Here is a 27,596-nt window from a genome sequence, read left to right on the forward strand (position 1 = left end):
GCAGAGTGTGTGTTGGTGCATGAGCTTACTGTGCCTCACACCTGCTCTCCCCAGACTAGGCAGTGCCTAAAAAGCAACAAAGCTGCTCTCTGTGTGAACACTACTAGACTTCTCACTCCCACCAACGCGCTGGAACCCAAACAGCGGAGTTTGCTATAGGCAAAACATACTTTAAGAAGTAGGGGAGAAGAAAGCCCGACCCAGCGAGTCATCTGTTTCTAATGCTGGGCCCGCTGGTGTGGATTACAGGGATGTAGAACTCAGCCTGACCCCACATCTCCATCCCGGGGAAAATGGGAGCCTTGGTGGGGCGGGGGGAGCGGTCCGGGAGCATGTTTACAGTCCCTCTACATGTTTACAGTCCCTCTACATGTTTACAGTCCCTCTGCATGTTTACAGTCCCTCTTCAATGAGGGGTTTCTCTGGCTTGTTTTTCTAATAACACAACATCAAAAACAAATTCTCAGAAACTAGTGTTTGAGACCGAAAATGTCTCTGCGGCAAATATTTCCCTGGTGCTGTCATTGTGGCGCTGTTACCGCCACGCTGTAAAGCAGCACACTACTCATCAGACCTGCCTTCCTAATCTTCAAAGCAGCACCACAACATGGGTGTTTTATCATATTAAACACGATAAGCAGCTGGTTTCTCAGCAAGCCAAGTTTTTACTGTCCCCCCATCTCACAGCGGAAAGGGGGAGGGTTAACACTGAGGAGAGCGAGGGAGAGAGAGGGAGAGAGGGGAGAGAGAGAGAGAAGGAGAGACCCTAACCAACTACACCTCATAAGACTGGCACAGAGCTGTCCCATCTAAACCTTTTCAAAACCTCTTTTTTATCAAACCAACTGCCAGGTCTCTCTTGGGAAAGAGGTTTTCTGACCTCAGTGGGATTTCCTGATTAAATCAAGGTGATAGAAACTGCTCTTACCTGTAGTATCTGGACTGCAGGTAGGTGGAGCAGACAGCTTTGGACACGTGGCTGGCCGAGCCAAAGTCAATGACCTTGACGCGGTAGGGCTGCCTGGAGGGGTCCACCAACATGATGTTCTCCGGCTTCAGGTCAGCGTGAATCAGACCCAGGCTCTTGAGCTTCATCAGGGCCGTGGCCACCTGCTGCAAGACCGGTCTGATGTACTTCAACGGCAGTGGACTGAATTTGTTCTGCTTGAGGAAGTCGTACAGGTTCTGCTCCAGCATCTCGAACACCAGGCACGTGTGGTTCTTGTGCTGGAAGCACTCGTAGGCACGCACAAAGTTGTAGTCGTCTGCACTCTCCGTGCTCAACCGGGCCAGGATGCTCACCTCGATCTGGCCCTGGCGTGCGTACGATGGGTGGTTCTTCAAGATCTTGATGGCAACAATCTCGTTGGTGCCCCTCTTCCAGCACTTGACCACCTGGCCGAAGGTACCTCTGCCCAAGAACTCTAGCACCTCGTAGGTGTTGGTCATGGAGCAGACCACCTCGTGCTGCACCAACTGGTAGTCCCCTTCATTGTTGGAACCACTGTTCTTGGAGGTGGCTGTCGATGTGGCCGTTGCCGTGGCCGTAGCCACAGCGGCCCCGCTGGCTGCGTTCTGGATCATCGTTGTGCCGCTGCCGTGCTCCTCGATGATCGTCACGCTGCTGTTGCTGTTGTCAAGCTCCTCACTCTTGCGCTTAAGCCCGCATCGCTGGTAGGTGTCCAGCAGACTGACGGTGCTGCGACGGGTCAGGTTGTGGATGGCTCCACCACTTCCTCCTCCGCTTCCGCCTCCACTGCCGCTACTGCTACCGGCCAAGCCCAACAGAGGCCCCAGAGGCCCTGCGGTGCCCGAGGTACTGCTGGCCGAGGCGACCACGATGTGCCCCGCGCTAGACGGGAAGATGAGTGCTGGCTGCTCGTAGGGCAGAGAGGAGTTGATGCCAAGAGGGGTGGCGTGGGACACTTGCTGCTTGCTGTTCTGACTGTAGACGACTTTGCTGTGCGTGCCGTACCCTGTCATATCCCAGTATGAACTCTCCTCCACCTTCAGCTTCTTCACGCTAAAGAAGGCACTTGACTGGAGAGTGTGAGGGGACAAGACTTGCACTTGCGAGGCCATACCTGGAAAAAAGGAGGGGAGGGGGAGAAGGGAGGGGGAGAGATAAAAAGTGAGAGGTAGGAATGTGAGACAGTGCTTGAAACACGAGCGGCGTCTTTAAATAAAGAGCGCTTAGGTCAGGGCTGGTCGTTACAGCGCTCAGCTAGGCCCATGCTGACACATCAATGACACACTCAACCGACACGTACACTGGACACTTGGATTCACATTGGTTATTTCACAGTTTAAGACAACTATTCATAATTAAGTATCATGTATGCTATTCATGGCAAGAGAGAGAGAAATGTGTGCATAGATGCTTTAAAAGTATTTATACAACGGGTGGGTCTAATCATGAATGCTGATTGGTTAGAAGCGCATTCCAGACGGTGTCTATTCCACAAGTTACCACCGGCTAAGTCTATGACGTTAAAATGCCTATTTACTCTGTTCCATCTGTTCCATCCACTGTCTCATCAGCCCAGGCAGTGAAGTTAGAAACTTGATCTCCACTATAAAAAGCATCTAGACATTATCTCACATTTCTTTTAGACTAACATTTAGTTTTCAAAAGCGGAGATTGGTATTAACCTTATTGTCGGTCTCTCAGACATTTGCAACATTTTATCAATATTCAAATTCGATCTCCAACTGTCGGGAGTAGAGGTCGACCGATTAATCGGAATGGCTGATTAATTAGGGCCGATTTCAAGTTTTCATAACAATCGGTAATCGGTATTTTTGGACACCGATTTGTCGATTTAAAAAAAAACATTTTTTTTACACCTTTATTTAACTAGGCAAGTCAGTTAAGAACACATTCTCATTTTCAATGACGACCTAGGAACGGTGGGTTAACTGCCTTGTTCAGGGGCAGAACGACAGAGTCTTACCTTGTCAGCTCGGGGATTCAATCTTGCAACCTTACGGTTAACTAGTTCAACGCTCTAACCACCTGCTTTACATTGCACTCCACGACTGGAGCCTGCCTGTTACGCAAATGCAGTAAGAAGCCAAGGTAAGTTGCTAGCTAGCATTAAACTTATCTTATAAAAAACAATCAATCAATCAATCATAATCACTAGTTAACTACACATGGTTGATGATATTACTAGTTTATCTAGCCTGTCCTGCATTGCATATAATCGATGCGGTGCGCATTCGCGAAAAAGGACTGTCATTGCTCCAACATGTACCTAACCATAAACATCAATGCCTTTCTTAAAATCAATACACAGAAGTATATATTTTTAAACCTGCATATTTAGCTAAAAGAAATCCAGGTTAGCAGGCAATATTAACCAGGTGAAATTGTGTCACTTCTCCTGCGTTCATTGCACGCAGAGTCAGGGTATATGCAACAGTTTGGGCCGCCTGGTTCGTTGCAAACTAATTTGCCAAAATTTTACGTAATTATGACATAACATTGAAGGTTGTGCAATGTAACAGCAATATTTAGACTTAGGGATGCCACCCGTTAGATAAAATACGGAAGGGTTCCGTATTTCACTGACAGAAAAAATGTTTTGTTTTCGAGATGATAGTTTCCGGATTCGACCATATTAACGACCTAAGGCTCGTATTTCTGTGTGTTTGTTATATTATAATTAAGTCTATGATTTGATAGAGCAGTCTGACTGAGCGGTGGTAGGCACCAGCAGGCTCGTAAGCATTCATTGAAACAGCACTTTCGTGCGTTTTGCCAGCAGCTCTTCGCAATGCTTCAAGCATTGCACTGTTTATGACTTCAAGCCTATCAACTCCCAAGATTAGGCTGGTGTAACCGATGTGAAATGGCTAGCTAGTTAGCGGGTGCGCGCTAATAGCGTTTCAAACGTCACTCGCTCTGAGACTTGGAGTAGTTGTTCCCCTTGCTCTGCATGGGTAACGCTGCTTCGAGGGTGGCTGTTGTCGATGTGTTCCTGGTTCGAGCCCAGATAGGAGCGAGGAGAGGGACGGAAGCTATACTGTTACACTGGCAATACTAAAGTGCCTATAAGAACATCCAATAGTCAAAGGTATATGAAATACAAATCGTATAGAGAGAAATAGTCCTATAATTCCTATAATAACTACAACCTAAAACTTCTTACCTGGGAATATTGAAGACTCATGTTAAAAGGAACCACCAGCTTTCTTATGTTCTCATGGTCTGAGCAAGGCACTTAAACGTTAGCTTTCTTACATGGCACATATTGTTTCTGCATTATTTAAACCAAATTGAACATGTTTCATTATTCATTTGAGGCTAAATTGATTTTATTGATGTATTATATTAAGTTAAAATAAGTGTTCATTCAGTATTGTTGTAATTGTCATGATTACAAATAAATAAATAAATCGGCCGAATAATTGGTATCGGCTTTTTTTGGTCCTCCAATAATCGGTAGCGGTATCGGCATTGAAAAATCATAATCAGTCGACCTCTAGTCGGGAGTCGGGACGAGAGAGAGAGGCAGCGTTTCTCAGCCAGTTGAAATCATGAATCAGCTGGCGTAATTTTTATGGATATATACAAAGAAATGTCAATTGAAAAAAGGTCAAACGAAACGAAGTGCAGCTAGTTTGCAGTCTTTCCAACTTCAGTTTGAAGTTCTTGTGTTAGCTGTGTTGTTGGCTAGCTCCTCTGTACAACAGTGTCCTGACCAGAGAGCACATGTTCTATGTCAGGCGAAATCATGCCTCATTAGTTCAATGTTATGGATGTATCCAAATAAATGTCACTAGAAAACAGCTTAAACAGATGCAGCTACTGTTGTTACTCTTTCTGCACTGTTTGACGTGACTGTGAGTTAGCCGTAGTTGGCTAGCTAGCAAGCAAGGGATAAGAACGTTGCCAGGCAGTATGACAATGGAACATTTAGAACGAACGACTGGGTTGCGTCCATAGATGCAGAACAAAAAGACTGAATGACTGAGTCGCATCTCTGGCAACCGAACCAATAGAACGAACGACCAGCAGGCTTGGGTCAGATGAAATAGTACGAATGAAATAGTATGAATAAATTAATCAAAATAACGTTTTTAATGATAATGTGTCAATCATTATTTGAATATGTTGGTAACCCGTTGTATAAAAGTGATAATGACCTCAAAGCCCGTGTTTGTAGGATATATTGGCAACACCCATGCCAATATATCCTCCAAACACAGGCTTCGAGGGCATTATCACTTAAATCCAGTATTGGGACGTGTTTCATTATAGGATAAATATGAGGTTTAAACAGGAACTTTGTGTATGAATGATGACTATAGAGATATGATATATATTCAGAGGAAATATCATTTCTCTTCTGGTCCCATCTGGACTAATGTAAACAGAGCTCTTGCGAATACTCATTCATAGGGAGCTCAGAGAATCATCAGAGGAATACAGAAATGTGCACCAAAATGTTTCAAGGAATGATAGAAATTTCCTCCGCAAAAAGCAAAATGACAACCCAGACCCTGCATCTGTTGGTACAGAGAAAGAGAGGGAGAGAGAAAAACCTTCATCTACTTTTGAAACAACAGAGAAGCATTTGAACTCCATCTTAACCTCAGATCCTGAAGACAACAAATCAAAACCGGTAAACTGCGAGGCACTGAGCTCATGGGAATCGGCTGCCTCAGAAGCAAAAAACGGCACAAAAATAACCAGCTCAAACAGGGTTTTTAGCAATGATGTTTGTAGCACTGAAATTATTATTGCAGCACAAGCTTGCTTAAATGCAGGCCTCGGTACTGCTATATTAACAGTCTCCCGTGTACCCCGAATTAGTGTACTAACACATTTAAGAGCTACCATTGTGTACATCTTCACTCACACTCACATTGCCATTTGTAAACATAAAGAAAATCCACAAACACACATACTCAAAATCCTAAAACACACCCACGTATGCACACAGTTAGTACAGTATATACAGTACCAGACATAGCCCTAGCCTAATGCTAAAACCAATCCTGCTTTCCTGTCTCCTTATAGATCACTAAACACACAGTGACTCTGAAGAGAAGAGGCTGTGCAGAGGTCCAGGAGCTAATGAGTAGGACATTTCCCCAACGTTTCGGTGGAGTTCCCGAAACATTCCCGAAATGATGATTCAGGAGTGTGTTGGGGACAGGGAGCGGAGGGAGGATACGTGCTTAGTCACTCTGTCGTTATTCGATGTTTGAGTTCTGATAGATTACTAATACACTGCAAATCTCCTCTCCTCCTCTTCTTCATCCTCCTCCATCTCCTTTCCTCCCTCCTCTTCCTCCTCCCTTCCCTCCTAACAAATGTCCGTCTGACCCGATATAGCCAGGGACACTGGTCATCCTAACGGTCATCTGGTCTTAACCTTAATGCTGCACACTGAAGCCGACGCCTGTAGGCTAGTTGATTAAAGGAATAGTTCGGGATTTTGGCAATGAGGCCCTTGCCCTTGGCACGCTAGCTGTACCCGAAGACTTCCATTCTTTGTGCGAAGTTAGTTAGCATTGGCTCGTGAAACTACCTCTAACTTCCTACATACTGGATGCAGATACATAAAGATGGTACCCACGAGTTCATCTGACTCTGGAGAAACAGTTAAAGGGCTTCATTGACGAAACCCCACACTATCCCTTTAAGCATATTGCTCAGGGCTATTTGCTAGCCTCAAGTTGAATCAAACTACTCGTCTTGCATAAGGGTTCCCCTATAGCCTTAGACACCCCTCTCTGTCCCCCACCCCGGACTGGTCTGTGTGGACAGCCGCTGTAGGATTTAGACCCACCAGGCCGCTTTGTAACAACGTGTGGATGGATGGAGTAATGGAGTAATGAAGACTATCCGCTGGGCTATTAGGAGCAAGGCACTCAGCTAATCACATAAGCCACCAGGGCCAGATGTCACTTGGATTACCCACCGATTCCTTAGCTGGGCACTTTGCTGCTCAAAATAATTTGGGCACCGTAGTCACTAGTCACCGTCAGCGGTGCTGCTGCTGCTGCGTGGGACTGACTGAGAGCCTATGGGAGGATAATAACATGCTATAGAGCATTGGCCTACTGTTCTGATGGTGATGGAACATTCCAGGATTATAGCACTATGATTAGGGATGACCAACACTAACTGCATTGGCCAGGCAGCTTTGGGATTATGGCTTTAGGCTCAAATTGTAACTGCTCTTTCCATAGCAGCGCCATCGCCATCTGAAATTCTCCTCAAACTGACGTTATTTATTAGTCATTGACTCCTGTTGGTTACTGTTCTGTTATAGGTATCCAAACTTGAGCCACATGGGGAAATGTAGGCGCCAGCCAGGACAGTTGCCCCCACTTGCCTAACTTGGGAAACTGCACTGAAATATATTCTGAGGAAATACTTGGGAATCTGAACTGAAATATGTATATTCTGAGGAAATACTTGGGAAACTGAACTGAAATATATTCTGAGGAAATTCTTGGGAATCTGAACTGAAATATGTATATTCTGAGGAAATTCTTGGGAAACTGAACTGAAATATATTCTGAGGAAATACTTGGGAATCTGAACTGAAATATATTCTGAGGAAATACTTGGGAATCTGAACTGAAATATATTCTGAGGAAATACTTACGAAACATGGGGCTTTAACGTATCCATGATTCACTAGGGCAACTCTGGGAGCTGGCAAAGTTACAGTTAACACAACTGAAGGGTTGAATAAAGAGTAACTGACTAACAGACAGATAAGTATTTAAATGAACAAACAGTATGGGGTCAAACGGCTGGAACGTTATCTCTGAACAACATGCATAGGCAACAATGTGCACAATAGTACCTCACTGGAATGTCAGAACGCATTAATCACCGCATTGAATCGCCACTTAAGTTCAAAACTGTTTCGAATCTGAACCCTGAACATGTAACAACCACCTCCCTTTTTGTTGTTGTTAATTGTTGGCTTTTTTATATTTAAACCAACATTGTAATCTACAAAGCTTCCAAATGCCCTCATTTATTTGAATTTCTGAACTCTGTGCCAAACACAAAACAGTAAAGGGCCCATTGTTTGACATTTACAATGTTGGAATGCCTTGAGTAGCCTCTCCGTTTAAAATACCTTAAAGAGCATGGTGTGTTTAGTGCACTGCAATTAAGCAGCATACCACAGTGGTATTTCCCCGTGTTCAGAGGCAGTACGCTGAAACGGTAATGTTCAATGTCTTCAGGGGGGATTATGTCCTCTTTCAAATGTTCATCTGCTTTTTGGGAGGATCAAGTCTATTCTGCACTCTTAGAAAAAAGGCTTCCAAAGGGGTTCTTCGGCAGGGGTTCTACATGGAACCAACATAGGTTATTATTGAACCGAAAGGGTTCTACATGGAACCAGAAAGGGTTCTTCAAAGGGTTCTCCTATGGGGCAGCCCAAAAAAAACATTTAGGCAGGTAGCCTAGTGTGGTTAGAGCGTTGGAATAGTAACTGAAAGGTTGCAAGTTCATATCCCTGAGCTGACAAGATAAAAATCTGTTGTTCTGCACCTGAACAAAGCAATTAACCCACTGTTCCTAGGCTGTCATTGAAAATAAGAATTTGTTCTGACTTGCCTAGTTAAATAAAGGTAAAATGAAAAAATATATATAACTTTTTTTTTCAAAGAGTGTGCGCGGGAGGCTGAGGGAGGGAGGGAGGGATGGAAGGAGGGGAAAAGAAAGGCTGGAGGCCCTCTTGGTCTGGTTACTGACTGACTAGGTCCTGTGTGCTTGGCCGTTTTAATAAAGGCCTGTATAGTGGTATGCATGACAACGTGCCGTGTAGCACTCTTCTCTAGAGGAGAGAGGAGGAATCAAATACACAACCCTTCCTCTGTCACAGTGGGACCCTTCTCAGAGCTAACCCTCTGTGAATGTAGCAGTCCACGGTCCTGAACCATCCCCTTCAGCAGAATGGACAAGGTGGACACTGAACAAGGAGTCCAGGTGCAGTCTGCAAGAGATCACCAGAGGCCCATCTGAGGGTTGTCTGTCTCCTAGGGATGATCCAGGACATTAAGGCATCTGTAGGACTCATCAGAGAGCATGGGGGGCAGATCACTGGTTAATGACTTGACCTCTGTCCGTCGAGACAAAGCATTAGCTCCCCTCGGCTCTGATGGGAACAGTGGCGTGAGAGAAGAGAGGGAGCAGAACCCCTCCAACTCCTACCCTTCTCTGCTGTCCACTCCACTCAGCATCAGGGTCATCGCTATCCACCCCCCTTCCAGGAGAGAGAGACACCGTGGCGGGTGTCTGACTCTCTTATCTGTCCGTCTGTCCACACCCGTCCTTCAGGTCCCATAGCAGAGACTCTCCTGTGCCATAAGCAGCACTGAGCAAGCCAGCCTCTCAGGGGACTGGAGGTGAAAATGAATGCAGCGGTGAAGAGGAACATATTGTCTGTTTGGAGCGAGGCAATACGCCATGTCATTCAGCCTGGCCTTGTGAGTCTGTCTGCCTGGAACAGTCCTTAGAGGGGGTGCTAGGGCCTGCCCCCCCCCCACTGTCTCACATAAACACACACCACTCCCAGCCCCTATTGACTATACCCGGTCCACTTTTATAGCTCCCATCTCAGCTTATTTATAGAATAATTCCTCAGAGAGGCAGTCAGGGACAGCTATTCAGCAGACCACAGCCACAGTACAGTTCCTGTTCAACCTACAGGTAACTACTGCTGGCGGACTAGCTACCGGCAGACTAGCTACCGGCAGACTAGCTACCATACACACACACTACAACACAAATCCATAAGGTCACGTGTAGCCAATGCATTCCAAATCTTCTTTATAATGAATAACAAATAGTCTACTACCTAGGTGGTGGCCATGAACACGCATCTAAGCTAAAAACAAAGCAGCCGCTCAGCAGTGGCTATATAATAGATTACAGCTTGTTATTCACATGTAAAGTGCAGACGTTATAAAAAGCCACCTCTATGAGGCACCTTTGGCATGGTTTCATTCTGCCACAGCCTAACCTCTGCCTGTTTAATTATTAGGCACATTTCAATAGATTATTGAAAGTTCCCAGAATTTTGCAACCCTAGCCTTGGGAGAGGGAGGGAGGAGAGAGAGGAGAGAGGAGAGGGGTACAGGGTGATGGCAGCATGAGCTCTATTTGAGCAGTCTTTCTTATTAATGAAAAATCACGAGCAGGGCAATTGTACAAAGCACAGCACCCAACTTCCTCTCTACAGAGAGAGCGAGAGAGAGAGAGGGAAAAAGAGAGAGAGACAGGCAGGCAGGCAGAGAACCAGGGCAAGACAGAACAAAGAGTAAGAGAGAGTGAGAGAGAAACAGAAAGATAGAGACAGAGCAAGAGTGAGTGAGAGACAGAAACAGAGAGATGGAAAGAGAAAAGAGAAAAGAGAAAGCGTAACATTGCTGCTACGCTGGGCATTTAACCCCACCGTCCCTCTCTCAAAACAACTCTCTTTTGACTACTGCTTCAGGTCACCAGGCAAACACAGTGAGGCCATGCAGGGACACACACCTGATAAGCAGCCTGCCTTTCTTCTCTCTGCTTATCACCCATGTACAGTAGCGACCCGACAGGCCTCTCTACACTACATGTTCTCTCCCTCTCACTCCTAACGAGCAGCAGGACAGCAGGTCATTGTTTGCATCTATAGATAAATAGGCCTAAACGTTCAGTCCCCAAGGCAGTCTAACCATATGTGATATAATCGTGTGTGTGTGTGTGTGCGCATGTTGAGGTGGCATGTTTGCAGTTCTTGCAGTGCTGCAAGAGCTGATCAAAGGCTGCTGCGCCAGGTTACAAAACCCCAGAGACAGACACACTGAGGACACACACACACACACACACACACACACACACACACACAAACAACATATCAACCACCATAATTCAATCTAAAGATCGACCAATAACGGCCCTGTGGCATGTAAAGATTTCTGAAGAGACCATTAACTGTCATAGACCATAATCAGATTGTGGCTCAGTCTCACATTTTCCAATGAAATGTAATTATCGACCCAGACCAAACAATCAACAAGACAAGTAGAACAAGATAAAGCCACCAAGCAGAGGGAATAAGGCGATAAACAATCAAAGAGAAAATACATGAAAATCAACTGGGTTTGTAAATGAACTGGGTTGCAGACAGATAGTAATAGCATTTGCGAAGGGGCACATTTGTATTACCCTAATATGATTATCATTGGGAAAGTCTTTTAATGGCTTTGCACTTGTTCCTGCAGAGCAAGGCTTTAAATCGTCCATGCCCTCCATCATACTGTGCTGAAGATGGCAGGGAGAGAGAGAGAGAGAGAGGGAGAGAGAGAGAGAGAGAGAGAGAGAGAGAGAGAGAGAGAGAGAGAGAGAGAGAGAGAGAAAAGAGAGAAAAGAGAGAGCGAGTGAGGGAGAGAGAGAGAGAGTGAAAGAGAGAGTGAAAGAGAGAGACAGAGAGAGAGAGTGAAAGAGAGAGTGAAAGAGAGTGAAAGAGAAAGAGAGAGAGTGAAAGAGAGAGTGAAAGAGAGTGAAAGAGAGAGAGTGAGTGAGAGAGAGAGAAAGAGAAAGAGAGAAAAGAGAGAGCGAGTGCGGGAGGGAGAGAGTGAAAGAGAGAGTGAAAGAGAGAGACAGAGAGAGAGAGTGAAAGAGAGTGAAAGAGAAAGAGAGAGAGAGAGTGAAAGAGAGAGAGAGAGAGAGAGAGAGAGAGAGAGAGAGAGTGAAAGAGAGAGAGTGAAAGAGAGAGAGAGAGAGAAAGAGAGAGAGAGAGAGAGTGAAAGAGAGAGACAGTGAGAGAGAGAGAGAGAGAGAGAGAGAGAAAGACTTGAGACATATCCTGTTGGAATAGCACTATCTGTCAATAGGTTGTAGTTTCAGAGACATTAAGAAGCACCAACCAGTCCAGTCCAGTCCACTCTGGAGGAGCGTTTCCTGGGGTATGGGTGTGCTTTAACACAGGCGCCAGGGGCCAAGGAGGAACCCAGGGGTCAACAGCTCTACACTAATCTCCAACATACTGATGGAGCTACGCCTGTACTCCAGTACAACTCCCACCCATTGGAGAAACTGTACAGCCCAGCCCAGCCTGGTCTCAACACTCTGCCAGGAACGAACCAAATATGTGTGTGTGTATGTGTGCGTGTGCCCACAAAGCCCAGCAGGTATTTTGAGTGACAGACACCCATAGCCCGCCCCTGTGTCTCTGCCTCGTCGGGCGGTGAACCCCGACCACAGAAGAACCAGTCATACCCGATGAGTCACCCAGAGACCAATCAGCAGAGAGGCAGGCAAGGTGTTTTCAAAACATGTTGGATTTTGAGCAGCAGCATTTTCGGGGAAGTGGGCTGGCTATTAGCCTGGTCTTGTCTGCTGGAGTGCAGATTGGACTGACAGACAGACTGTGTTGTAGGGACGCCATTGAGTCAATGTGTCGGATAATGATAAGAGACTAGTGCTACTCCCACTCCCTGCTCTGCTCTGAGATGGCCAGTCGTGGAGGGGACAACAGCCCCCGTTCTTGAAGCTCTTTATCCCTCACACGCCAGAGCAAACAATCAATACCCACGTGTGGTTAGCCTTTCCCTTCCTTATTCCTTGTCTCCCTCCACCTCCTATTCCTTTCTGTTGTCACATATAACTTAGGGATGGGGAAGATCATGGCACGGAAGCTTCCCCAGGCGACGAGGGGCATGATATTTCAGGGGAGGGGGTTGAAACTGAGCTGAAGTCCAGGAAAGGGCCATGGTGCAGAGTCATTTAGCAGCTTGGTTCCTGTTCCAATCAACTAACTGGTGCTTCTCTGAACAGGGGAGTAGCTTCCTCTTTGGAAGACCCTCCCACTCTCTTCACAGAATCCAGGAGAGGCCACAGCAACGGACCCATATCAAGCCGACAGGAACGGCCACACACCAACTCACGTGAATTACACATAACATTTGAGGAGGGTAGAGAGTTTTCAACTCAATGTGCACTAAACATGGCAGAGACTGTCTGGTGACATAACTGCTGAGGTAATGAGGGAAAGCAGCCAAGCAGCCAGCTCAGCTCTCCACACAGTCTGGTTCACAGCCTAGGCAACATAAGGACTTCAAGGATATTTCAGGGTATGCTCACAAATAACCAGACCTGGGTACAAATGTAAAATCTTTCAAATACTTTGAGGGTTTGCTTTAGCCTGCCTGGAGTGCTCGGTGGGCGAGTTTACACTATTCTGTAACTTCCATCGCTCCAGGCAAGCTCAATCAAGCCCAGCTAAAGTATTTGAAATGATTTCAAATAGCATTTGAAACCAGATCTGCAAATACACATAACATCCAAACCCGCTATGTAAATAGCCAAGCATCACTGTTAGTGACCACACTGTCTGCAAGCCAATAAGCACCATATCAGCTACTAGGGCGGAGGCCAGGCCTCAACCCCCCCGACTCTGTCTATTTCAGGAAGTTAACGAGGCAAAAACAACAGTCCTGCAGCGCCGGAGATGGAGGACAAGCTTTCATATATCTAAAGGTCAGGTCTTGTCCTTTTTCTGAGGCGCATTCTCTGAAAAGCCAGAGCTTTCGCTAGCCCCTGCATGAGCGCACAGCTGCCACGGCCCATCATGGAGGACGAGGGGTGCCTGCATGTGTGTTTGCGTGTGTGTGTGTGTGCCATTAATGCTCAATGTGAGGAGACAGGTTAGAGGAGACGGGTGCTCCCCTGCAACCCTTCTGCACTCCCCTCCTCATACCCTGCACCCCCCCACTACCTCTGAGAGCACCACGGAGCCCCGTTGTTCTCTCCACCCCCCCTCGGGTCTCTCCTTCCTTTCCCCCTTTCTCTCTAACTCGCTCCGGAAAAAAAGGGTCAGTTCTAAGAGCAGTCAGGCAGAGCTGTTTTTACCCATGTGCCTCAGGCTTTGAAGTGAGGAGTCGTTTTAAAGGACTGAAAGCCTGGTCTATGTAGTCATGAATGAGGCCTTGAAATAATAATAACCAACTGGCTATCAAAGAAATATATATTAAGATGAGTGAAAAGTAAAAGAAAAAAAAGGAAGAATCTCATTTTTCTTTTAACATAAAGTTACATTATTTTCTATTTCGGGCAGCTATGACAGTGATGAAAGCATGAGGCCATTATAGTTTCAAAATGCACTAAAGAGATAATCATGGGATGAAGTAAGATATGGGAAAGTATCTGAACTGTGGCCTGAGGAACATTCTTTTCTTTAGCTTTGTATTTTTCCGTCAGCACGAACGGAGGACCCAGAGGCCAGTGGAATCAGTGATCTGGTGTCAGCGTTCCCTCTACCATCCATCACACCATCAAAGCCAGTAATATCTGAGTCTTTGAGGGTAATGTTGACCACACACACACGTCAGCGACTGAGCAACACCAACTAGGTGATTAGTCAGTGATCCAGCAGAAACGAAAGAGCTGAAAAAGAAGAGAAGAGAAATAAAAGGAGAAAGGGTGAAAGATAAAGGAAAGACAGACAGAGAGGAAAGACGGCAAGCAGAACATAAAGATGTGTGATGGTCATTTCCATTCCTGTTGATTCCCTTGATTGGCCCAGTCTCTCTCTGTACTGTGAGCTGTGTTTGTCCCTTCTCTCCCCCCCTGGGGCAGCCGCAGACAGCACATCTGGCCGTTTGAAGTGCTTTGGTTATCAGCCAAGTGTGTCGCTGTACCTGCAGCCATCTGTGAAGGGGCTGCCAGCCCTCCGCTAGCCAGCCAGCCAGCCGGACGACGCTCCGCTTCCCTTCCCTGACCAAGAACGGCCCATACTCTCTCGCGCCGTCAACCTACATGGTGGGCCCTCTCTCTGTTGTGTTGGTAAGGCCAACTCTGCTGCAACTCTGCCCAGTGCTTTTCTATTCTTTACTTCATCTAGTGCACAATGCTTCGCTCTCTCTTTCTCTCTCTTTCTCTCATTTCTCTCTCTCTCTCTCTCTCTACACCTACTCATTCAAGGGTTTTTCTTTATTTTTACTGTTTTCTACATTGTAGAATAATAGTGAAGACATCAAAACTATGAAATCACATATGGAATCATGTAGAAACCAAAAAAGTGTTAAACATTTTAGATTCTTCAAAGTAGCCACCCTTTGCCTTGATGACAGCTTTGCACACTCTTGGCATTCTCTCAACCAGCTTCATGAGGAATGCTTTTCCAACAGTCTTGAAGGAGTTCCCACATATGCTGAGCACTTGTTGGCTGCTTTTCCTTCACTCTGCGGTCCAACTCATCCCAAACAATCTCAATTGGGTTGAGGTTGGGTGATTGTGGAAGCCATGTCATCTGATGCAGCACTCCATCACTCTCCTTCTTGGTCAAATAGCCCTTACACAGCTTGGAGGTATGTTTTGGGTCATTTTCCTGTTGAAAAACAAATGTTCCACTAAGCGCAAACCAGATGGGATGGCGTATCGCTGCAGAATGCTATGGTAGCCATGCTGGTTAAGTGTGCCTTGAATTCTAAATAAATCAATGTTAGTGTCACCAGCAAAACACCCCCACACTGTCACACCTCCTCCTCCATGCTTCACGTGGGAGCCACACATGCGGAGATCATCCGTTCACCTATTCTGCATCTCACAAAGACACGGCGGTTGGAACCAAAAATCTCAAATCTGGACTCATCACATCAAAGGACAGATTTCCACCGGTCTAATGTCCATTGCTCATGTTTCTTGGACCAAGCAAGTCTCTTCTTCTTATTGGTGTCCTTTAGTAGTGGTGTCTTTCAGCAATTCGACCATGAAGGCCTGATTCACGCAATCTCCTCTGAACAGTTGATGTTGAGATGTATCTGTTACTTGAACTCTATGAAGCATTCATTTGGGCTGCAATGTGATGTGCACTTAACTCTAATGAACGTATCCTCTGCAACAGAGGTAACTCTGGGTCTTCCTTACCTGTGGCGGTCCTCATGAGAGCCAATTTCATCATAGCACTTGATGGTTTTTTTGTGACTGCACTTGAAGAAACTTTCAAAGTTCTTGACATTTTCCGGATTGACTGACATGTCTTAAAGTAATGATGAACTGTCGTTTCTCTTTGCTTATTTGAGCTGTTCTTGCCATAATATGGACTTTGTCTTTTACCAAACAGGTCTATCTTCTGTATACCACCCCTACCTTGTCACAACACAACTGATTGGCTCAAACGCATTCAGAAGGAAAAGAAATCCACAAATTAACTTTTAACAAGCCACAGATGTTGATAGAAATGCATTCCAGGTGAATGCATCAAGCTGCTTGAGAGAATGCCAAGAGTGTACAAAGCTGTCATCAAGGCAAAGGGTGGCTGCTTTGAAGAGTCTCAAATATTAAATATATTTAGATTTGTTTAACACTTTTTTGGTTACTACAGTACATGATTCCATTTGTGTTATTTCATAGTGTTGATGTCTTCACTATTATTCTACAATGTAGAAAATAGTAAAAAATAAAGAAAAACCCTGGAATGAGTAGGTGTGTCGACTGGTACTATCTACCTACCTACCTACCTACCTACCTACATACATACATACATACATACATACATGTCTACACTAAACCATGCTCACTCTCTCCCTCTCTCCCTCTCCCCCCTCCGTCCTCCCTCGCTCTTGCTCTGAAGTTGAGGAAAGAAGACAGAGAACATGAAAGCCTTCATTAAAAATGGCCATACATTTTTCACTTTGAAAAGCTCCCATTGAAACGAAAAGAAGAGGGTGGGCAACTGGGCAGTTAAAAAATGTGCTGTTCCCTTTGTGCAGTAACTGTACTGTACCCTTCCTGCAATAGCAATCCTTTAGATACTGTAGACTGTAGTCTATACACAATGTTGAAGATATCCTACTGAGCATACACTGGTTGAATCAACATTGTTTCCACATAATTTCAATAAAATGACACTGAACTAACATGGAATAGATGTTGAATTGACATCTGTGCCCAGTGGGATCATTGGACAGTATTGGGCCCTGGCTCCATGACTGTAATGTCACATGCCATGATGAAAGGCTAGAATACCCTGTCTGTGATAAAGAAGCAGTCTGTTGTTCTTCCAAAGAGTGCCATGCCAAATGGACTGGGTATGGGGGGGATATTATCCAAAACAATAGGATTAAGGGCCTGGACAATGTCCACCACCAAACAGGCTTGTATGCGGGGTGGGATGGGGTGGGCCGGGGTGGGATGGGGTGGGCCGGGACGATAGGGGAGGGAGGGGTGGGAGGCATGATTACGAGAGCACAAAAGCTGTCGCTACAGAAGGCCCCACAGGCCCTAAATGCCCCCCCCCCCCCAAAAAAAACCGGGCTTCCAATCTTCCCATCAGATGGTGTCCATTGGTGTCACATGGGTAGAGTCTGAGCTGACCAATGGCTTCTCATCTCACAATCAAACAGAAGTGTATTTGGGGATGGGGAAGTGGGGATGGAGCACGGTGGGGGCATGGAGGAGAGCTGCTGGAATCACCAGGCAACCAGGCCTGAGGAGGCAACACAAAAAAACACAGAAAGATTGCCACCTCGAAGCTCTGCCGTTATGCTGCGCAGAAGTCATGGGAAAAGCAAAGCATGCGCTGTGCCAGATTCTCCCATACCATATCCATGACAGAGACAATAGACTCTCTCACTACATGAGGAAGACACAATGAAAATTAGCCTTTACGAACCAGAAATGACTACACAATGAATAGCTTAACAAATACAACTTCCCAACAGCTCGTATTCTGTTCCATTGACTCTATCCAGGGACAATGTCTCCTTAAAGATGGAAGAAATAGCAAGCGGAGACCCGCAATCCTTAAGCACAACACAAAGCACAGCATCCAGATAGGGCTGGGTGTACTGCACAGGACCTGCTTGTCAGACTCAGAGCCACAGGCAGCTGTTCTACACAAACTGACAGCAAACACAGAGCAACAACAGAACTGCCTGCTGGAAGAAGGCCTTCACACACGCATAACACTCTGTACGGAAATGCCTTCTGTCAGCACTGAGCAGCACATCCCCAGCCAAAAACTCACTCCCCCTCAAAAACACTGAGCACACTAGCAGTCCTCCAAAGACTCACACTGTCCTCCAAGATCAGACTGAGAGTGGGAGTGGTCCTTGCAGCCTTGAATGTTGCCAGTGCCGAGTTCTTCGAGGAATCGAGGAATTATCCACACTTGGACTAATGAAATAATCGGAATAAACTGCTCCTCGTTCTGATCTCTCAATCTGTCCCCATACCAACGTTTTTAAAGAACATGTTGAAAGAACAGAATAGAGGCTGTAGAAATAGGCTAGACACAGTAACGTTACAGTCCCACTGATGTTTGGCCTGTGAATGCTTTGTTCAGCCTGACCTCTAACCTGTCATTTCAGCTCGGTCAGAACTCAACGCGCGCCCATCTGTTCCTCACCAAACCAAACCGCCAGAGCAGCACACCTGTGAACCATTTCACCAGACAGACACATCAGAGGGATCCCATATCCCTCCCGCTTCCACCGAGATCTGGCTAACACACACTCACTGTCTGCTCTCATCAAACTCACATTGATTACGCCGTATTCCTAGTACCCCCTCTCCCTGGCTTAGCTCATTCTATGACACGCTTTCACAAATCAGTACCTCCAAGAACCTGAGCATGAACACTACATTTTCATTTCCTTTTCACATAGACTACTTTGAATAATGCAAAGGGGATGCTCGTAATGTTCTGCGGCATGTCCATTTTCATAACATTTACCAGCAGACTTCAAATAAGCAACTGCACAAAAGGGATGGGGGGGGGGGGGAACATCTACACGCTAAAGTGAAAGGATGTGATAGGCTTAAACTCTCGCAGCGAGCTATCTGTGCATCGACAATACAGGGAGAGCGACGGTCACTACCAGGTACAGATCTGCTGACTACCCAAGCTATGTCACTAGCTAAACTCTCAAAACTCTCCGCTCCGCATTGAAACATAATCGTCGGGAAGCTCAGTTCTAACTTAGTAAGGGGTGACTTGGCCCCAAATTCCTGTGGTTTTGCTGGAATTCTAATCAAAGTTGAAACCCTGTGACCTTGGAATGAAAACTGGGGTCACGGCCCTATGAGGACGATACCAATCAGCCAGCTACCAACAACAGAGTGAGAGAGGTGGCAGACCTCAGCCTTTCCCTCTCTCAGCCTTTATATACCCACTGACACAGAGCAAGAAGGGCACTCACCCCATAGACGACAGGGAGTGGTCTGTAAACCTCTCCCTCCTCCCCCATTTCCCTCTTTTCCTAGTACGTCTCTGGGAGTGACAGAGAATTCAAACACCTATCTATACACAGTGCATGTGTAGATGTAGAACAGTAGTGTTAGTCTGCAGTCCCTGTCACCACCACCACCACAATCATCATCTCAGCTGCAGCCTCTGATCTAGTCTCTGTCCATTTTTCAATGAGAGTGTCTCCGGCCTTGCGAATGCTCTCTAAGATATCGTTTGACCTGAGACTAGGCGAGACAGAGCCACAAATTAAGCTAGCTGGTGCCCTGCTCTAGGCTGTCTGGCGCCCACTGACCCCCCTCTCTATATCCCCCCCCCCAACCACCACTTTCCCTGACTGGGACATGAGTCTGTGTCTGAATATTAGCTTTTCCACAGCTGGGGGCTGCTGATCCTGCTCCCTCCACCATACATTCATCAACGTGTCAGTTTGGGTTATGAGACTGGGCAGCCAGTGCGCTGGGCAGCCAGATCGCTGGGCAGCCAGAGCTTACACTAACATACAAACTCAACAGAGCGGAGACAGGCAGGGGCCAGGCCAGGACGGCAAGACTGGCACATCTGGCTCCGAACCATCACTACCACAGTGTCCCGTAAGACACTAACTCACCTACCCTCTGAATCAAATACCAGTGGTTTGTTGGTACTAAATTGATCTTGAGAAAAAACCTTGGGGGGGGGGGGGGCAGTGCCTACTGCACAGTACCTTTAACATTTTACTACAGTGGGCTAAATCAGGGTCACACAGAGTGTTTCTTGGTAGTCTTAAACAAATCTACTTTGAAACAAAATGGGGTTAAAAAAGAAGACACCTGTACCATGTCAGGTATAGAGGTGAAATGGATTCAGTTTGCACCCCAATATTACATCACAGAGGACTGAGATATATATTTTTTAAAACGTTTCACATAGAAACACCGGATTTTCTGTTTTTTTTTTTTAAATAATGCTTATTAATTATGAAAAATATGAATAACATTCCACCCATGAGGCCACAGTCATGTGACTGCAGGAAAGGGCTACAGATTCGAGAGGGAGATGTTTCAGTCTTGGTTATTGAATGTCCACAGAATTCCAGCATCATGATGGTCTCTGCACGTGGATGGTCCCTGTCACCATTTTTCCACCAGTGGATGTGGCCATTTCCACTGCTGTTCCTGGCTGCTGCTCCACATAGCAGGCGAGAACAGAGAAGGTAGACAATTAATTCCTCAGCTTCTCGCCATGATGAAAGGCAAGCCAGGGAATGCCATTCCAACTAATTACCTTGCACAGTGGAGTCTCATTTCAACTCTCCTTTTCATGCTAATGCAAGCCTATTTGGCTGTTGAGTTTAACATGCAGAGCTCTCTAGCCAGTCTGCAACTAATCAGTCTGGCTGGATTGGCATAAAGGATATGACCATGCATGTAGCCTACGTTTCACAAATCTAGTGAAACGAATTGCCTACTAAATAATCAGTCATTTGTCCCTCTCTAACTATAGTTTCAGCTGTAGCCTATGATTCGGATATAGATATAAATTGAAATTACATGCTTTCTAACAATTACTAGGCCTACACTATTTGTTTTTGTCACAATTTAGGCCTACACCAACTTTCACATTTTCAACAAAACAAATGTTATCCAAACTAAACGTGATTTTATATGTAGTTACTGGTTTGTTACAAAGGGTTCTGTTCCAAGTTAAACCAGCAGAGGGAGCACGGACTAATAGTAAAATACACAAACGGCAATAATACAAACATACATTTTCACATTACACCCTAACCAAAAAATAAAGTAATGGTTCCTTTTTTGGGGTTAATGACAGGAATATATGTTAAAAAAAAATCTGCAGTGTAATTCTAAAGAGCATGGAGGTGTATTGTGCAGTAGCCTATAATACGAAAAGATTATGGATATTAGTAGATGGCCAAATAGCATTTGCCCTGGTAGTCATCACAACATGTAGCTACTGTATAGAAAATTACAATTGTACCACAGCCATGAGACCTGTCTCTATCTGGTCTGCCTTATTCCAATAATTAAGGCTCTTTACCATATGAGACATTGTAACAGAACAAAATAGAATTGCACTCTACTAGTATGTCTTTAAGGCATAGCATTTCTCCTAAACATGCTGAGTACAATTCTCTCAATGGGATTAGTCACAGACGTAATGCAGCAACAGCAGTATGCTACATAAGCATGTCTTTGCTTTTTGGTTGAAAATCTTTGCACAAATGAATAAACGTTATGGAGCACTAAACATTTAACCAGAAATGGAAAGTGTAGGTTTTAAATTGAGATAAATTAGGCTAAATTTGCTCTCGGGTTGCGTGACTATGTGCGAACTGCGATGTTCTTTCTTCTCGCCCTTTCTCTCTCCTCTGTAGGCTATAGAGCAATGGTGTAATTTCAACACCAAGATTATTTGGAATCAAATGCAATAGCATTGAAATGAAGATTTCGAAATGTATTTGTAGCCGACTTGATTAAAATCGTGGGATATCACACGGGAACATCACAAGAGAATAATTATGACGGCTAGGGATGCAGACTGTAGTCTACATAATGATTCGACCATCGATGTCTCACTACATCTTTGCAACCAGAGCAATAACTATTATAATAAAGTGACACATATTATCAAACTAATATGGCGCAAAACTAAACACTAAACAGAAAATGCATCATTCTATCATTTTGCGATACAAAGAAGCAATAGGGTGCAAGGCAGCTATCTCTCTTGCCTCTTTCTTATTCACAATATTATTTTATACAAGACTGGTTGACCACAAAAAGACTTCAGATATAAACATATCTTACCTTCGTATACAGGGGCCATCGGTGCAAGGACTTCTGTTATTCATGGCAAAAAATAAAGCTAGATATCTGTTCAGAACTCAGTAAAAATCTGCCATCTTGAGCCACTGACAGAGTCGCTGTCTCCTGCATTACTAGCTCAGTTCATTAGTGAGAAGAAAAATCTCAAATCCCATCCAAGGTTACAAATTCGTGCTCAGTCCACGGGGAAAATATAGTGTATTATTTCTACAACAAAACCCTGCCTATTGTGAATAGTTTTTTGGCTCAAATGTTGAGCCAAATTGCAGGCTGACTTCAGCTAGTGTACGACATGTCTGTAGAGTCCCTGCAAAAGTTGCAATGCGAGCGGAGCGAGTTTGGTGTACAGTATAGTCAATTGACTATCGAGTCGATCGTAGTCTTAACTGTTACATTGTAGTGTAACTTTGTCGCTATTAATTCATAACGTTTAATGTGATTTGATATTTGGAGAAAAGGCCTACATATAAAAATGTATTAAAATAATAGTGGGTTATAGGTTATGTGCATGTGGATGTGGTAGCCTAGCTTTCATTTGTTAAAACACGGGCCTATGGCCTATTGTTTTATCATTTTCTCAATAAAAATAAAAACCGAATCCTTGCCTACTGTGTAAAATCTTTTTAGACATCTCACCTGTCTGATTCATGTAATATATTTAAGCAACATAAAAAAAAGTGTCTAGCAGTGTTTCCCAAACTCGGTCCTGGGGACCCCAGGGGACGAAGGTTTTGGTTTTTGCCCTAGCACTACACAGCGGATTCCGATAATGAACGCTTAATGATGAGTTGAGTATTGAATCAGCTGTGTAGTGCTAGGGCAAAAAACAAAACGTGCACCCCTTGGGGTCCCCAGGACCGAGTTTGGGAAACACTGGTCAACAGGCTAACTGCAATCATTCATTAAGCTGTAATTAAGATGTAATTAACTCCTCCAGATTGTCATCCTCCTAATATTAAAACGACATCCTAACTAACACAAATAATATCAGGTGCGTAGTAACCTCATTTTAACCACTTTTATTAACAAAAGCTCAACAGGAACAAGCGCAAATGTAACATCATGAACTATTATGCAATAACCCAGTATAAAGTATCGCTGGGTCTTGTTTTCGAAATGCGCATTTGCATAGTGTTGAATGATTCTGTGGGCCATTCGTCGTGCCTGTATCAAGCACTCATACAGCATGACGACATTGTATTTTCACAGAGTGAACTAGACAGGAATCAGATTACATACTCTCACACAGATGTGAGTAATCTGTCATTTACTAGCAACATTAAAATTCACCCTCTGCACTATTTTCCCCAGTCACACCCCGGTACATTTTAGATTCATAACGAGAAAAGGGGTGTTATTTATTTGCACCCTGTTTATAAGAATGTAAACATAGGAAACATAGGATTCGTATAGAACCATCACTAAAATAATACGTTCAGCAGGCTATTATGGATATTTTGAATGCATGAGTTTAAAACAAAACACATGGTGGATAAATGAATGGATGAATGCATTACATAATATGTTTGATGTAACTGGGCAATATTAGTCAAATTGTGGAAAAAGGACAGAATCATGTTTTTAGTCTACTATTTATGTATGCTACTTGTGAGACCATACTGGTGGTGCCAGTTAAATATCATCAAGAACATCATGCGATTGTAGGCCTATAGCCTATTTACCAATCTGGACTCTAAAATCAGTGCCCTTCCAACTTTGCGTGCACCGCACCTTGTTCGACATCCTCGTCGTCCTCTCGACTTCTGCAGCTGATCAAATCTGATCTGAGTCACGCAGACCCATAGAATTAGGAGTTAATATACTAATAGGATCTCGTACTATTGAAGCCATCATCTGGAATCCTGAAACAATTAAAAGTACAATAAGAACTGATCTCCTGTTCTCCATAAAGTCAGTCATAAACCTACAGCATATAACCCAATGCTAGACAAGAGAGCTTATTCTAGTTCAGGGCCACGGTTAACTAGGCTACTAACAGTATCATATATGACTGTAAACTGTCTCTGTTATACATGCATATATCATAGTATATTATCTGAAGAGCAATACAAGTGCATTGCAATAGGCTAATCTGATGTATATAGGCCTAGTATTTTGATAGAAACGCCTTTCTTTTTGATAACAGATTGTTTTACTTCACACAATTCCTTTATGTAGCCTATCTTTATCGGATTAGCTGCTTTTGCTTGAGCAAAAAGACTTCAACTACCAGGGAGCAAAGTCCACGCAGAAATGTAGTCCTTCTAAAGAACTACAGTACGTATTCTTCTCTTCCGTGTCAACAACCAGAAGTGGCCTTACAACTATAGTCTACGATCAAGTAATAACGAGGTAAGAACTAAAACATAAATAGATACAGTAACCCGGTGTAATTTTGTTCACTCTCTGTAACACTTGAAGCTTCGAGGGACGCCGTAATGTGTCTAAATGTACCAGTTGTGATCACGTGCAACCATCAGTGACATAACGCAACATTGTGGCATTATCAAACACCAGTCAATCGTATTACAATGCAAATGTCCCATATTAATCGATCACACATTTTGACTTGGGTTATTTGATAGTTAGAACCATATTTGTTGACCTCAGATTCTACGATATCAGTCGAATTAGGCTACATAATGTGACACCAACTCAATGCAATGTAGCCATTTCTTTTACACGGTCTTGGTCGGTAACGTTACATAGTACGATTTATCAGTCCCTGTACATGGCTTGGACAATCTTTAACATACATTAACGAATTGTTGAATCATATGACAGGAAACTGTCAAAATACTGTTTCAAATTGTACTAGAAATTAGAATACAGTTGTATTAGCCTGTGTCATTACACCAATAAAGTAAAACATGGTGAATACAAATGTATGGGAGGCTATCTGTACAACTTAATGACCCAGAAATGGTATATCCTTATTCAGAAGTTCAGAATTTTTCCTTAATAATGATAGTATTAATTAATTATAGTATGCTTAATTATATAAGTCATTACATTTACATTTGAGTTATTTAGCAGATGCTCTTATCCAGAGCGACTTACAGTTAGTGCATCCATCTTAAGATAGCTAGGTGGTACAACAACATATCTCAGTCATAGTATGTACATTTGTCCTTAATAAAGTAGCTATCGGCAAAGTCAGTGCTGTAGGGGAAAAGTCAAGTGTGAGTGTTGGTTCACGAAAGGGGGGGGGGCTGTGGCATTATTTTAACATACTCTTTGAAGAGGTGGGGTTTCAATTTCTTTGCACTCTGGGAGGGACACTGTGGAGTTGTCAACTGTGATGTAGAGGTCTTGGCACTCCCTGGGAGGAAGAGCAGCTCCGTCTTGTTGAGGTTGAGCTTGAGGTGGTGGGCCGACATCCAAGCTGAAATATCTGCCAGGCATGCAGATGCGTGTTACCACCTGGGTGTCAGAAGGGGGGAAGGAGAAAAGTAGTTGAGTGTCATCTGATAGTTCACAGTGTTGAAGGCAGCAGATAGATCTAGGAGGATGAGAACAGACAGTGGAACTTTTGTGAGTGTAATGTATTTAGAATGTTTATTTTACTTTTGTTTATTATCTATTTCACTTGCTTTGGCAATGCAAACAACTGTTTCCAATGCCAAAAAAAAGCCCTTTGAATTGAATTGAGTGAGTCAGCTTTGGCAGTGTGGAGAGCCACAGTGACACAGAGAAGAGCAGTCTCAGTTGAGTGGCCCGTCTTGAAGCCTGACTGGTTAGGGTCAAGAAGGTCGTTCTGAGAGAGATAGCGAGTGAGTTGGTCAGAGACAGCACGTTCAAGTGTTTTGGAAAGAAAAATAAAGAAGGGATAAGGCCATAATAGGGTAAGGGATTTTTGATTGAGGTTACCTTAGTTGATGTGTGAAATGCTTCTAAAGCAAATATTTCACTAACTGGATGCTAAATTCCTACAGAAGTCTAGTCTGAATAATTAATTTCACAGGCATGTTGTAGTCTTTTGGAAATAATGGCAGAATATTCCATATTCCTCTGTATAGTGACCTGAATTACCCAGACCCATATGATCATCCACTATGTCAAGGTTCACATATTGTGTTAAAGATCGACTGAATACTGAATGTTTCTCACAGGCTGATTGACTTTAACAGATATATTAAGACAGATGAAAGCATCAGAATGTTCAAAATGGGTAATCGTTTGAAAGGTCTTATAAGTCAATTTAATAAGTCATGTTTAGCCTAAATGTGTTGTTTTCCTGCTGTTATCTCTCTGCTGTACTGCTGCATGTTGTGTATAATTGAGTCAGTAATGATCCTTTATATGCTCTAGTCAGTCTAGTGTATAAATCCAATATCTGTTTCAATTACAACTGCATGCACTGTTGATTTAGTAATATATATTTTTTTTTTTTAATTTTTACCTTTATTTTGATAGGGAGACAATGCTCTTTAAAAAAAATACATATTAAAATACAATATACACATTAAACTACACATCCATATACATATTAAAATACATGTTATTATACACAAAAATACATGAACAGCAAAACACAATAACAAACACATTCTTCAGTGTAAAGATTCCCTAACAGCTGTCTGAAATGCCCTAGAGGCACCAATTCCCCCTTTTCTCCCCAATTGGTAGTTACAGTCTTGTCCCGTCACTGCAACTCCCGTACGAACTCGGGAGAGTCAAAGGTTGAGAGCCGTGTGTCCTCCAAAACACAACCCAGCCAAGCCACACTGCCGCTTAATCCAGAAGCCAGCTGTACCACTGTTTCGGAGGAAACACCTGGCAACCGTGTCAGCGTGCATTGCACCCAGCCCGCCACAGGAGTTACTAGTGCACAAGGACATCCCTGCTGACCAAACCCTCCCCTAACCCGGACGATGCTGGGCCAATTGTGCGCTGCCCCATGGGTCTCCCGGTCGTGGCCGGCTGCGACAGAGCCTGGACTCGAACCAGGATCTCTAGTGGCACAGCTAGCACTGCGATGCAGTGCCTTAGACCACTGCGCCACTCAGGAGTCCCTAATTCCTCATATTTTAAAGTGCATTGGAGATCATTCCACACGTAAGGTGCAAAAAAACTGAAAGCAGATCTAACCAACTCAGTGGAGATCAAAGGGATCTCCAGAGTTATCCGTCCCTGAGATCAGGTCTGGTATCTCATATGTCTAGAAGTTAACAATGAAGTAAGGTAGGGTGGACGTTTATGCAGATAAACTGTGTCCAATGGCTTCAATACATTGGCAGCTGTGTTCATATAGGCAATATCCCCATAGTCTATAACCTGAATGTCGACTGAATGATATTTTTTATTTTATTTAATGAAAGGCGTATGAAATAAGCACATTTGAATTCTTAATATATTAACTAATTCTTAAAATATTAGCTTTTTCAAAAAGCTTTTTGTCAATCCAGATTTTCTAAACGCTGATGAGATCAATGAGGACACCATCCAATGTACATATGCGTAAATCATCAGAGACATTTTTACGTGATATGGAGAATAATATATACTTGGTTTTACCTGCATTAAGTACCAGTGTCAGTTCAACAAAGGC

General features: G+C 44.1%; 2 protein-coding genes across 8 annotated transcripts in view; one reads left to right on the plus strand and one right to left on the minus strand.

The window, feature by feature from the left end:
• LOC106573173 (homeodomain-interacting protein kinase 2) overlaps positions 1–22,374 on the minus strand; it is a 103,832-nt gene extending 81,458 nt beyond the window's left edge. For all 7 annotated transcript variants that reach the window (XM_014147905.3, XM_014147900.3, XM_014147899.3 and 4 more), the window contains exons 1-2: positions 22,028–22,374; positions 929–2,084 (exon numbers count right to left, since the gene is read on the minus strand). In XM_014147905.3, the coding sequence (XP_014003380.1) occupies positions 929–2,084; positions 22,028–22,046 (1,175 nt within the window). In that variant the 5' untranslated portion in view covers positions 22,047–22,374. The remainder of the gene's footprint in view (positions 1–928; positions 2,085–22,027) is intronic.
• A 1,974-nt stretch (positions 22,375–24,348) lies between these two features.
• thas (Thromboxane-A synthase) overlaps positions 24,349–27,596 on the plus strand; it is a 91,405-nt gene continuing 88,157 nt past the window's right edge. Inside the window, 1 exon segment of the mRNA NM_001165312.1 lies at positions 24,349–24,397. The gene's annotated coding sequence lies outside the window, so the exon portion shown is untranslated.

Source organism: Salmo salar, chromosome 16 (genome assembly GCF_965601325.2).
Source record: "Salmo salar chromosome 16, fSalSal1, whole genome shotgun sequence".
NCBI classification, from domain to species: Eukaryota; Metazoa; Chordata; class Actinopteri; order Salmoniformes; family Salmonidae; genus Salmo; species Salmo salar.